At 42.8% G+C, this 13,466-nt stretch overlaps 1 protein-coding gene across 1 annotated transcript; it reads left to right on the top strand.

The window, feature by feature from the left end:
• Positions 1–747: 747 nt before the first annotated feature.
• On the top strand, positions 748–13,230 carry LOC120743896 (NUAK family SNF1-like kinase 1). The gene is made up of 7 exons (XM_040047905.1): positions 748–1,316; positions 5,513–5,633; positions 6,558–6,709; positions 7,904–7,969; positions 9,509–9,628; positions 10,099–10,231; positions 10,339–13,230. Exons 1-7 carry the CDS (start codon positions 981–983, stop codon positions 11,526–11,528), a joined length of 2,118 nt encoding a protein of 705 aa, XP_039903839.1. The 5' UTR covers positions 748–980; the 3' UTR covers positions 11,529–13,230.
• Positions 13,231–13,466: the final 236 nt, after the last annotated feature.

Genomic DNA, 13,466 nt, shown 5'->3' with positions numbered 1-13,466 from the left:
GTGAACTCCTCGTCCAGCATACGATAAAGCTCAGTCCTTTCAGCTGAAACTGCTACTGACACTAATGATTATTTGGAATAACTTGTAGTTTCCACTTTTTTAAACTCACCTTGTGTCACATAAGCTGGAGTGGGACCTGCTGCTGCTGCTTCACTCTCTCTGGCTGTGTTTCAAATTAAGGGCCACACATTACCTGGTGTTAAGTTCTGCTAGGGAAATTTGGCAGATATAATGCAGATACTGGTTTAACAACTGCTGACAGCTAAACCATCCTTAACTTGTTAGTTGTACTCTGCACACAACACAGCCACAGAGCATGTATCTCTCACTGTCCTTTGCTTCTGCTGTCTTATTTCATGACGTTTAACCGAGGTTACTTTATCTATAACAGTTTTTTTGTTTCTTTGTTTTACTGTTTAAAATGTACGTTTTAAATAAAAGAATAAAATCCCTTTTCTCTGACTGCAAAGTCTCTGCCAACTTCCTCAGAGTCTTCAAAGCTCGCCGCATGGCACAGCATCACCACAAATGTCTGATTGAAGTGATGGATTTAGGGTAAATCTGACCCGCAGGACATTCCCCGCATGCCTTCTTCCCCCGTGTTTCTGTCGCTGGGTAGGTCAAGTATTCGCTGGAAAAACCCAAATTAATCCCAAACGAGTGTGACGCTCGGGGATGTTGCCTTGTCGAGGCTCCACCCCTCGCCTCGGAGCGTGTGGTTCCCGTCGCTCCTGTTGCTGTGCTCCTGAGACTGAGAGTGGTAGTAGAAAACAACAGCTGGGCCGATAGATCAGACGGCTTTGGGGCATTTCTTAATTTTCAGACCATTACAGAAGCCTCCTTTAAACGTGTGAGACTCTATATGGACAACCCGATCATTAAAAAGAGCTCCAGCTGCTTTTTATCAAAACTCAAATTGATTTGGGGATCCCGTCCCGAGGAAAGCTGCTCCTGACAGGTGCGCAAAGTGCGCAGAGAGGATGGGCAGACGTGAGGCGGACAGCAGAGACGCAATGAACACTAGCGGACGCTCCGAGCTGGGCTGCCTGCAGGACGCGGCGTCCAGCAGCCAGCATGGCGGCGAGCAGTCACCGAGAATGGACAGCCGCCGTGCCTGCAACGCGGAGAAGCGACAGAGAAACATGAAAGTAGGCGTGGAGGCGCTGGGCCAGGCATCCACAGCCACAGCGTCCATTGAAGTAAAAAAGCATCAGCACAAGCACAACTTAAAGCACCGTTATGAGGTGATGGAGACGCTGGGGAAAGGCACCTACGGCAAAGTGAAGAAAGCGGTGGAGAGAGCGAGCCTGAAGACGGTAAGATGGTCACCATAACCCATCATATTATACTGCCTCAAGCTTTTCGGAGCTGTGCGGCTGAAGGACTCGTTATTTCCTAAACAAAGGGTGAAATGTGGTGAAAGGAAACGATCAATTATCAGTTTCTGAAATTGATCTGACCTCCTAACCTCGTCTGCTGACCCTGTAAAAAGCCTATAAAAAGTGTAATGTGATTCCCATGCTTTTACTTTTCGCCTGTGTCTTCATGCGTCTGTGCTTGCGTGCTGCACTTGCCACAGTGTTGCTCAGTGGTAATTAAATATTAATTTGAAGGTGGAAAGAACTTCGTGGGGGGCGCTCTGCGTGTGGTAGGATATGCGTTGATCCTGAACCCATTTCTTGTGCTGCCAGCTTGAGATGCCTTTGGTCTGACTCACTCAGCAATTGAAAAAGGGGATAAAATCACTACAATAGGTCTGCTCCAACTAGAGTCTGACCCCTAAAAACCCAGACTTAAGCACACACACAGAGAGAGCGAGACATAATACCATAACAAGTTTCTATTTAACTTCACAATCTGAATATCTAGGTTAAAACAGAATGTGGTGCCAGATTAGTTTGAATAATCGTGGTTTTATGTCTGGTCAGACCTTAATCCCTCCCTCTGTGCTGTGATCTGAGAGGACGGGGGCCTCATCAGTTTCCTTTCTGGTTTATTTTAGTAAATAAACACAGTTCCATAATCTGATTGCGACAAAAAAGATGATCCTGATTAGAGTGAGTTTCTCACAATTTGTCTGGCTCCTTCAACTGTGATTGCCAGATCTCCTCACTGATAGTAACCCCCGCCAGGTGTGGAGACGTCGTAGCCCTCACTAACTAGAAAATGTCTCAGTATATCAGAGACTGCCTACCCCCCTTCCCTCAACCCCCACCAGTTTGCTTACAGAGCAAATCATTCTCAGCCCTCTATTGTACACCTATGACTGCACACCAACCCAGCCAACTAATGACATCGACACGTATGCCAATGATGTCCTGACGGTGCTCAGAAAATAACCTGAAGCTTAACTCCCTTAAAACAAAAGAACTCATAATGGACTTCATGAGGCACAGATAGGTCTACTCCCCACTCATTATAAATTAAGAATGGGTGGAATCTGTAGAATCACCCACATCTCCATGGATCTCACCTGGAGCAACAACACCCTGGTAAAGAAAGCCCAACAGCAGCTTCATTTCCTCTGTGTCCTGAGGAAGAATAACCTGGACCAGAAGTGGCCTTCTACTGCTCCTCATTGGAGAGTGTGCTCTTCTACTTCCTGGGTGTTTGCTACGCAGGGGCCACAACAGAGAACACGAAGCCTGTGCAGAGCGTAATTAACATCACCTAAAACATCAGTCACTGCCCTCTACCACCCTTGGAAGCCATCGCCAGATCCTCCTATCTCAGGAAAACCAGGGCCATCACAGGCGACCCTTTGCACCACGCCCACCACCTGTATGACCTGCTGCCTTCTGGTTGGCGCCTCAGGTCAATCAGGTCCCACACCTTCAGACTCAAAAACACCTTCTTCCCCTGGGACATTCAGACTGTCAAAAAACACTTTCTCCCCACACCCCACCCCTGCCCAATCACCTCACTAATCTGAGCCATGGCCTGAGTTACCCTCATCACTCATGCCACTCACACACGGACTCTATTCATACCAGGTCATTTCTTTGCACGACTTTCAAGCACTTTGCAACTTGTTTTCTGTTGTGTACAATTCAATTCTATTCTATATCTTAACATGTAGTGAAGCATGTATAAGAGACTGCTGGTAGGATACAGAGAGAGGAACAAGGCCATGTAGTGTGTGTGTGTGTGTGTGTGTGTGTGTGTGTGTGTGTGTGTGTGTGTGTGTGTGTGTGCGCAGGGTGAGTGGGTTTGGTAGGACAAGGGGGAAAAGCTGAATTCCTTGAGCCATTAGCAGGCACATACCAAGGATTCTTTGAAACAAAACAGGCATTATTTTTGGAAACAAGGCTAGCGGGCTGTTTTGTGAGCTTGGGGAGATGGGAGAGGAAAGCAGGAAGAAGAGCAGGAAGAGAAGACACTATCACTGATTTTATATTAAGGAGCTCACTTGAGACTTGTTCCTGTAAAGTGTCTAAGTGGTTTTCCTGTGACGCTGCAAGAAAGGAATGTAAGTCATCCTCATGAATGCACAGGGTAAAGCAAAAGGAAAGATGAATAACCAGCCTTGGTTATGCAAGCTAAGTATTCTGTGGTCACTTACCCTGGTTGGGAGCCTCACTTGTTTTTAAAGCTTAAATATCATAGGCAAGAAAAAAAAAAAAAAGGAATTGAAGCAATCAGATAATGCCATCAGAAAAAAATTCTTGTTTCCTTTCTTGCATTTAATGTATATGTCTTTGCCCAGTTTCCCATCAGTTCTGCAATTCCTGGTTAAGGAAAGGGACGGCTTAAGGCTGTGTGTAGATGATTGGAGGTCAAGGTTCACTCTGGCAGAAAGCCTGTATAATTCTGCCGCTAAATCGTTCATAGATGCAGCAGGGACCTTTAGTGATGCTCAGGCTCCTGGGATACATTTGTGTGTTTGTGAGAATAGCAGTGTAGGAAGGAAGTTGGTGCACACCCCAACCCCCATGATGACTTCATACAGACAAACACACCTGCAATAAGTCAAGACTGGAGTCAGCAGGAAAACAAGAAGGGGATGGGAAAGCTAGTACATCCCTTTGCACATCTAAAATTGCCATGCCATCATAATATAGGCCGTGATGATGTCAGAGAACGCCTGAATGACTCCCACATGCTGCGTTGTGTTTCCTACACATTGTTGCAGTTTGCATGGTTGCAGTTTTTAGAGGAAACGATGAGATGTTGTTGGTGAGAAGGATACTTTAGAGGTCATATCTCTGCGTGATGCATCCGCAGGATATTTGCATGCATAAGGGTGAGATCACACAAACACAAACAACCACAGCTTCCTCTACTCACACATGGCCCCTTGAAATCAGTCAGATAAAATGCTCACTTTGCCCTGAGCCATACCCAGAGGGTCTGTATTCCCTGTGTCATGTGTCACTTCAAAGTCTTGGTAGTAAATTAGAGCTGAGACGGCAGTAGAATTTTTTGACTCCCAGTCTATATCTTGACGTGTCTAATCCACAACTTTTATCTGTTATATTGCACTAAATCATCCCAGTAACTGATTTTACAGTCTCCCCTTCTCTTCCTCACATTGCTTTAAGTATTTGGGTCATAAATGGCTCTTTAGTGAGCATCAGAATCTGCCTCCCCAACTTTTTAATATCTGCCCTTCAGCTGATGCCCTCATAAATCAGAAGGTCACTTCAGTCTCAGGGGTTCCCCGGATGGTGTTCGTGTTGTGTTGCATAACTATCATGGTTGATGGAGCGTGCGAACTGTGTCTCTTCCAGTTTTTCGGAGACATTTTTTTTCCCCCGCCAGCTGAGAAAACTCGAGTTTTGACCTGTGGGAGCTCACCCACAGGGACATGCAAAATTATACAGCGCATGTTTCGTCCCATGTTTAAATATCAGCCTCACAAATTAGTCCCATGGCTTCAGCTACTTGTTATATTCCACGTCTCTGTTGTCCTTTGTGTATTTTAGGCACACTCCGATGCCTCGTTGTCTGCCTGCATGCACTTGTCTCGTCTTTGTAAAGTGTTGATTATGTGACACTTATTCTATCCAACCAGTTTTATAGGTTTGTTTTAGGATGCATGTTTTTATTGTCGGCCTGCGTGTGTGTGTTCAGAAGCTTCGGGTTGCACTGGTGTATGGGATTAAAGAAGCAGAGTGTGAACACTGCAGCTGTCAACCTTCTGCCTCTGAACATCTCACATCACGAGATCTGCTCTCACCATGCAGCCTTTAAACCCACATAATCATGTCTAATACCCAGAGATTTTATTAGTGTATGAGCGTGTGTGTTTTTAAGCATCAACAGTATGTACAGTATGCCTATGTTTCCATGTTTGGCTGTGCAGATGATGCATGAACTGTTTATTTATTTGTTGCTTTGATGGAGGTAAAGCAGAAAATGGTTAAATTTGTGTGTTTTCTGAGGAATTTATGGAAATTAAATCTACTGGCTCAAGTTTTATTACTCAGTCACTAGATTTAACACATGGTGTATGAAATTTGGACACAACCTTTTTTGTATAATATCCTCTAAACTTTGTCTTCCTTCCAAGGTGGCGATCAAGTCAATCCGCAAGGAGCGCATCACCGACGACCTGGACAGAATTCACATCCAGAGAGAGATTGAGATCACATCTTCACTCAGGCACCCCAACATCATACGCTTCCATGAGGGTAAGATGACACTGACACACCTTCCCACGTAATCAGACAATTTCATAGTTTGGTATCCAGCTAGCGTTTAGGCAGTCAATATTTTAAAGAAAGTCAGTTGAAAGATATTAAGTTCCACAACACACACAGCAGCATTTACAGCAGTGTTGTTCAACAATGCCAGGGGCTAAGGGATAATGCTGGTAATGCTCACAAATCCTATTTGAAGCCCAAAACCAACAATGACACGACCCAACTAAGTATTTCCTATTTGTACAAAGAATCGTACACATGTCTTCTTACTCCGTTCCATAAACTTGCATTGTTGTCAAATACTTAACTTAAAATCATATCACTGATGCACTAATTTGGGAAAAATATCCCAAAACTACTACAAATACCACTCTGGGTCAATTCAGGCTAAACCACCAAAATACTCATTGCAGCAAGAAGTAATCTCCCCAAAAATGATTTGCTAAAAGCTACAGCACCCAGAAATGAAACAATATGATGGAAAAGAATTGTAAAACTTCTAAAACAGCCTTGAGAGATGGTCTTTGGTATCTTGTTTCATCATCTTGTAGTGTTACTTAACAATAAAAATAGAAGATTTTTACCCTTATTCACTAGAGGTCTCCCATTTATTGTTGGATGGGTATTGTTGTTCAATAGAACAAATGAGGAGGATGTTATAGTCCATCAATAAGATAAAAAATTCCAGTTAGCCCCACACCTGTCACTATACTTAAGTATATCATTTCGATTGGTAGCCATTCATCAAGTGAGACTCTTTTAAAGTTGTACAAATGACAGAAACTGCAGATATTTCTGTTTCTATGAAGATTTATTGAAATCAATAAGCATTTGCATACACGGATTACACAGGAGTTGAAAACCTACACAGCCAAAACATCATTAAAGGTTTCTGTTTTCCTGTGTTGACAGTGTTTGAGAGCCGGGATAAGATTGTGATTGTGATGGAGTACGCCAGCAGAGGAGAGCTGTATGATTACATACAGGAGAGGAGGCGACTGCCAGAAACAGAAGCCCGCAGCATCTTCAGACAGATTACATCTGCTGTCCACTACTGCCATAAGGTTTATACACACCAAACAACCTACCCACATGTGTTCTGCAGGTGCCCAACAGGAATACATTACAAGTTAGCAAATTGCACACAGGCACGTGTGCACACATGCAAATACTGTACCGCTTAAACCAATAAATCCTAATCCTATTACTGCAGAAAAACTTGACTTGAGTTTTCAGATCTCTTTGGGTTAAGAGCGCATTATAAGGCTCGATTGTTCTTTACAGTCACACACTGACACATTTAACAAACGCTAAATGAGCCTCCTTCAACATTACTGTAAGCCTTGGCATAGAAACAAACACTTCTTTGTTTCTCTGATTTATTGTTGTGTACATAAAATCAGGCCAGAAAGCAGGAATTATCGAGGAGTTATTAAGTCCTGTTTAAACAGAAGTGCATTACAGTGGAACTTAGGATATCTGCCTGACTGTCAGCTGAGCTGGACATGGAAAAAAAAAAGGCAGTTGTTTTGCTTTTCTTATTTTGGCAGTTTGGACTCTGTGTGAATCTGCTCACGTTAAACTTATCATTCAGCTTCTGCGTCTCTGTGGTGTGCAGGGTGATGGAATTTGGGCTCCTCGTGCCCTTGAATATTGTCCCAAAATAGACATGAATGTTCCAGCGTGAATGAATTATTGAATGTGTCTCAGAGGTATGCGGTGCACATGGAAAGACGAGCAAGGCTTCATGAGAAAAATGGAAATAATCGAGGGCCATTCACTGCTCCGTTCACAGGCATTTTAAACGATAGTAATAATATTGACCTGATAAACCACATCTAACCATATGTGTGTCTGCCGTGCTTGCACACATACACACACAGTGCAGTTACATGTAGCACACAAAGCACTGTCTGAGGTCATTGGCCCTTTCCTTCACATAAGAAGAGAATTTAATAAATGAAATAAAGTTTGTTTAAGACGAACTGACATGAATGTTTAAAGTGTCACATGATTTCCTGGGTGACCACACCTAATGAGGTACTACATATGCAATTTATTTTGCTACAAATAGTGTAGATTTTGAGTCATCTGCCTTTTCCTTGCACACTTGTGCTTAATACCAGTCGGCGGCTCAAACCGTCATCCGATGAAAAAACAGAGCACCTTCTCATGCTTGAGAATAATTAAACAGTCTGATGATCTTCCTTCAGACTCTCCAAGAGCAGGACCTCAAGTGTGTTTCTCCTGTCTTGCAGAACGGGGTTGTGCATCGAGACCTCAAGCTGGAGAACATTCTTTTGGACCAAGATTTGAATGTAAAGGTAGGATCCTAAGAAAATATTGTGCACTAACTGAGCCATCTTGCCACATTTCCTGAGCATTTAATGATACATAATTCATAGTTTCCCATTATCATCTGATCCATACTACGTGGATTGTTTTGCCGCCTCCAACATAAAATGCGAACAGTGTACTTTCAGGATATATGTTGGAGCATTTTCTACCCAGAGGAATTTCAATGTGTCGTTGAGCAATGCACAGTGAATGTGAAAAAACACAATGTAAGGCCTTACAAAAGAACCCAGGGAATATTTCTTGCCTTATTTGGGCATTGTTCTCCCTATATCAGAGCTGTGCATGGTCAGCAGGGAATGCCGGGAATTTAGCGACAATCTTGAGGATTCATGCCAGTCAGGGGGTTTACGTATGTGTGCTCTGTCTGTCAAAAGAAAACGCTATGTGCAGACTTCTCTGCGGGTCTTCATTCGCTGCCAACCACATCACCGGAGGTTCACCACACCGGCCTTTCTCGGCATCTGCTGCAGGAAATGACCGAGGCTCTGTGCAATGCGTTGTTATGTCTGCACAATAGCTGCTTAATGGCATCTGTATGGGGCAGAGAGAGGCGGATATGTGAAATGTTAGGTCATGTCAAGTTGAAAGTAGAATATTAGTCTGTAGAGTGTAACTTTGTGTTTGACTTTGTTTTCGTAAGCATTTGGTATTCATTCATTCACTCTTCCAGCTTCATGAAGAACTGTCTCACTATAGGCTGAATGCATGCAAACATATGGGAGTCCAAAGAAATGTGCTAATTGCCACTGGCTATATATGAACAGTGAGCTGGCTTGCATTTACAGTGTTGTCGTCTTCAATGAGGTCTTTGTTTCCCCGTATCTCTCTACCATGGAAGTGAAGCTGTCATTGTGAATATTTTTAACACCACGAGGGCTGATAGTGAGCCAGCATGCATGTTTATAATCTTTGCAGATAGAGGAGAGACACAGTATGTCTGCGTATGGCTTTCGGAGCCTCGAGTGAGTGATTGTTCCGTTACGTGGGCGTAAGCAGCCTGATGCTTTTGGCCCGCTCCCCTTTTCCTCGCTCACACTTACTCTGGCAAAAGCTCAGCATACCTGCAGTATTTTTGGCTCCTTTAAAAGGAATTGCTTTTGAGTTATTGTGTATTTTCTTTCCCACATGACTAAAAGCTTTCCGTACATAGTCACTGAAAAGGAATTTAGATTGCGTGAGGCCGAGTGCTAAAGTGAATGAAACTCAGTGCAGGATTCAGTGTGAACTGATTAGTTCACTGTGACATAAAGTTTGAGATATCAGTGTTTTGAGTTTGTGGAGAGACATCTGGACTGAGATCTGTTGTCTTTGTAATGTGACAGCTGTTAGTTTGTTACGCCATCTATGATTCACAGTGTCACATGAACCTCTTGTGTTTACTTGACACAGAAAATGAGCGCAGACACATCCAGCAGCTGTGAAAGCTTTGAATAGTGTCAGCAGTAGGAAGAAATAAAAATAATTATTAACAAAATATGTTAATTTGCATTCTTTCTTTTTTGCAGCTGGCTGATTTTGGCCTCTCAAATAATTTCCACAAGGGCACGCTGCTGCAAACCTACTGTGGAAGTCCGCTCTACGCTGCCCCAGAGATCGTGAAAGGGCTCCCATACCAGGGACCAGAGGTTGGTCAACATGCTGTTAATTCCCAGCATTATGAATGTTAGGTTGTTTTAAAATGTTCACAGAATAATCAGTTTTGTTTACTGCAAGACTGGAGGGCTGCTTTTGGTGAGATTACATCATCATTTAATGTCACCACATGTGGCTGGTTTTCTTTTAAAACAACAGCTTTCTAGTACATTAGCTAATTCTAACAACTTGCATTGTGGGTATTGTAGGCACCAGATGCTGGCATGAAAAAAAGCTCTTTAAAATGTAAAAAAATTATGATGTCGCTGGTTCTGCTGCATTTTGTGTCTTTCATGAATCCAACATTGTTATTTATAGTGCAATGCTAAATTACACTAATTTAGCAGTGTAAAATTCATATCTTCTGGATTAGTGTAGCTTTAAACCATAGTACATCTTCTTTTGTTCATGAATATGCTTTAAAATAATATAATATTTCATTCTGTATGTGTTTGTGTCTTAGGTGGACTGCTGGGCACTGGGGGTGTTGCTGTATGCCCTTGTTTACAGCAGCATGCCATTCGATGGGGCCAGTCACACAAAACTCACAGAGCAGATCAGCCAAGGTCGCTATCGCAGACCCAACCCCTCCTCTGGTAAAGCTTCATAACTTTATTTTTTATATATATTTTTAAAGCTGTCAAATGGGATCTGGTTTGTCAGCGTAGTGGCCATAAATAACTGTTGACTCTTTCCCCTCCAGACGCCTGTGCTCTCATCGGCTGGTTGCTGACAGTGCGTGTGGATGAGAGAGCCACGATAGAGGACGTGGCTAACCACTGGTGGGTGAACTGGGGATATGAAGAGAGTGTGTGTGACTGCCCTTCATTTCCACACCAAGAGTGCCCCTCCCCGCTGCTGGCTCGCTACATCGACTGGCAGAATCAGGTTGCTGCTGCTAGCAGTTTGACGGTGGATGCAGACTGCCTGTCCTCAGACTCTTCCGGTCTTCCTCAACACGCTTCCAACCCCTTTTACTTCAGCTTACCTCTAAAGCACGAATGTGGGGGAGGTGCAAGGGTGCGTGGTGGAATATCGAGTCTTAGGAAGTCTCGCAAGGAGAATGCGATTCCCCAGACTGCACAGGGAGCTTGCAGTGACGTTTGTTTAGCAACTGCTTCTTCCGTGGTGATTTCCTCCACTTCCACTTTTGAAAGAAAAAAGCCCAAAGGTATTCTGAAACACCAGAGAAGTTTAGATTCAGTCTTTCACACCCCTCCCAGGGATAACTCCCCCTCTCAGCTCTGTAACACTGCACCGCAGCCCTGTCGAACACACAGTCTTACTCATGCGTATGTTGACGTCCTATCAACCAGCCTTCTGTCTCCAACTACATTCAGTCAGCCGTCGTCCAAAATGCCCAAGAAAGGGATACTAAAGAACTTGTATGGTGGGGAGTCAGGTTATGGTTCCTCATCAGACAGAAGGGGCTCAGGTGTAGGAAGTACAGACAGTAATGCAGGTGAGTCCTGTTCCCACAAACAACAAACATGTCTCCCTGGAGTTGAAGACAGTCCCACAATGCGCACAGAAGCAGTAAGAAGACGTAAGGGTATTTTGAAACGTAATGGAAAGTTTTCTCGCAGCCTGGATCTTCCTGACAACCACCAGTCCTCTCCCTCTCCAACTCCTGCGATATTCCCAGAGGCTCTGCAGCATCTCCTCCAGACTGCAGGGGATGCTGAGGGCCGTCATAGCCGCCCCTCTAGTGTTGTGAGCGAGGATAGCCTCTTCTCCTCCGATTCCTTTGATCTCCTGGACCTTAGCTCCCAGTCACGTCGCAAGATTTTCTCAAGGGGGGTGCGGCACAGCTCAGAGGACGATTTGGAGCAGCTGAGAGGCGAGGCGGACAGGGTTGTTGGACAACGACAAACAAAAAAGGAAATGCTGTAATACGAAGCGTATTAGAAACTTTAGTGTGCTGAAAAACTGGGTTTAATTCCAGCTCTTCAGTTCAGTTTTATGTGATAATCAGTGCCTGCGATCTTGAAAAGACTTCATGAACTCTAGAAAGGTTGCATCTCAAGTACACAGACTCTCATGACCATTGCACTGCCGATGTAAAGCACCATGTCTCAGCATATTTGCAGCGATAAATTAAAGTGTAGCCTCTGACTGTTTAACTGTGTTCCTCCAAATGGGACCTGATTTCCAGCAGTTTGCAGAGACAGGACAGAATGGACTCGGTCCGACCTCACCTGCACAACAGACTCTCCTTGTAGATTTTTGCAGATTGATGGTGACAACTCTCAAAATCTTTGTCTGAAGGCTGTCATCTGCTAACGTGGTAATCCACGCATCTTTGATTTATCGACAATCATTGTATGAGTAAGTCAAAAGACTTAAAGATATTTCCATCCACCTGCATTTTTTGACCATTTTGGATATAAAATCTGAGGTGTAAGTTCAGAAAAAAAGAAGAAAAAATACTTTTAAAGTTCAAAAAATTATGTGTGTATTGATAACAGTGAAATGTGGCAAAGTGCAATTGAAACTAGCTTTTTATACACTAATCGTGCATGAAGCATGTCAGATAGAAGCATACAGTATGTATGTGAGAACTAATGGCGAGGGGGAGCATTAGTTAAATTAATATATGAAACAAATGTAAATATAATTTCATTTTTTCTGCATACTTTGGCAGTGCTACTAATTTTGCTGGCGATCTTTTGTAATATATAATTTGCACACTGTTGTTCTGCAGTGGTTGTGATAACACCCGGCAATAAATTTAACATCATCAGCTACTTATACTCAAGTATCCACCTTCATGCAGTCACACATACATATGGAAACAGATATGCATAGAAGTTTGCTTTGAGCTTAATGATTTTCTGAAATGTGTTCAAATGTGTGCAGTGTTTGGATGGAAACTAGACTGTAGCAACTTCTGTTATGATGATAAATTCTGCTCAGTTGACCTTTGGGATACTTTGTGGCAGCACTTTATAAACCTTATATAAACATTGCGACATGGTTATAGCGCACTAAAATGTAGCAGATATCAGGACATTTTAAGTGTTCAGTATTAACCTGTATAATCTGTCAGCAATTCTAATTTCTCATCTGAGAATAAATTGTGTTTTTATTCATTATCTGTTCACGCATCATCCTGCTTATGTTTATGCACTGTGGGCTTGCACAAGAGGAGCTATGGTTGTTAACAGACACTTCACATTGGTTAAACCCCATTTGTTAAATGTTTATATTCCGCTTATCTAAAATGCTAAGGAAAGTAATGCCGATGTCAATATTTGTTTTCAAGTATATTTATGCCACACAGTGTTTCACTGTGCACAGTTTGCTTCTTTGCACCAACACACACAGTGTGAATAGCAGATAGAGCACATTGCTTTTTACCGTGACACCACCTGTGCTGCTCTGGATGTTTAGGTGATGTATGCAGTAGATGTATGCAATATTAAATCTGTGATTTTCATACTGTGAGAGGAAATACAAAGAATTCTCTTTAACTTTTTTTTTTTTTTTAATATTTTTGTTTTTCTGGGTAAAATAAATTATTTGAATCTGAGCAGTTTGCAATGTCTTTTCTGATGAAACGATAAATAAAATCAGCAGCATGTTGTAAGACGTATTGCATCTTGAACAACCATAGAGTTTGTACTCGAAAGCAGGGATGTTAGTTAGTTTGATTATTTGTCTGAGTGTGGAAGACAAAAAGATGTCTATTTAGTTACCTTGCTGTCTTCTTCTGTGTTTCTGTCTCCATAAACTCAGCTCTAGTTGGCCCACAGATTGTTTTCATAGTTTTTAATGGACTTGGTTATAAAAAGAAGTAGGCACAGTTTCCTTCTTTAAATGCTCTACAAA

This window comes from Simochromis diagramma, unplaced genomic scaffold, assembly GCF_900408965.1.
Source record: "Simochromis diagramma unplaced genomic scaffold, fSimDia1.1 OVJJ01000387.1, whole genome shotgun sequence".
NCBI classification, from domain to species: Eukaryota; Metazoa; Chordata; class Actinopteri; order Cichliformes; family Cichlidae; genus Simochromis; species Simochromis diagramma.
This window is presented reverse-complemented; position numbering and strand designations above follow the sequence as displayed.

What these genes read in the sequence shown, in the direction of transcription:
- LOC120743896 (XM_040047905.1), top strand. Translation starts at nt 981, where the DNA reads ATGGGCAGACGTGAGGCGGACAGCAGAGACGCAATGAACACTAGCGGA. An exon ending in CTGTCCACTACTGCCATAAG is followed by an intron (nt 6,710 to 7,903) that starts GTTTATACACAC and finishes CCTGTCTTGCAG; the next exon opens with AACGGGGTTGTGCATCGAGA. An exon ending in CAGACCCAACCCCTCCTCTG is followed by an intron (nt 10,232 to 10,338) that starts GTAAAGCTTCAT and finishes TTTCCCCTCCAG; the next exon opens with ACGCCTGTGCTCTCATCGGC.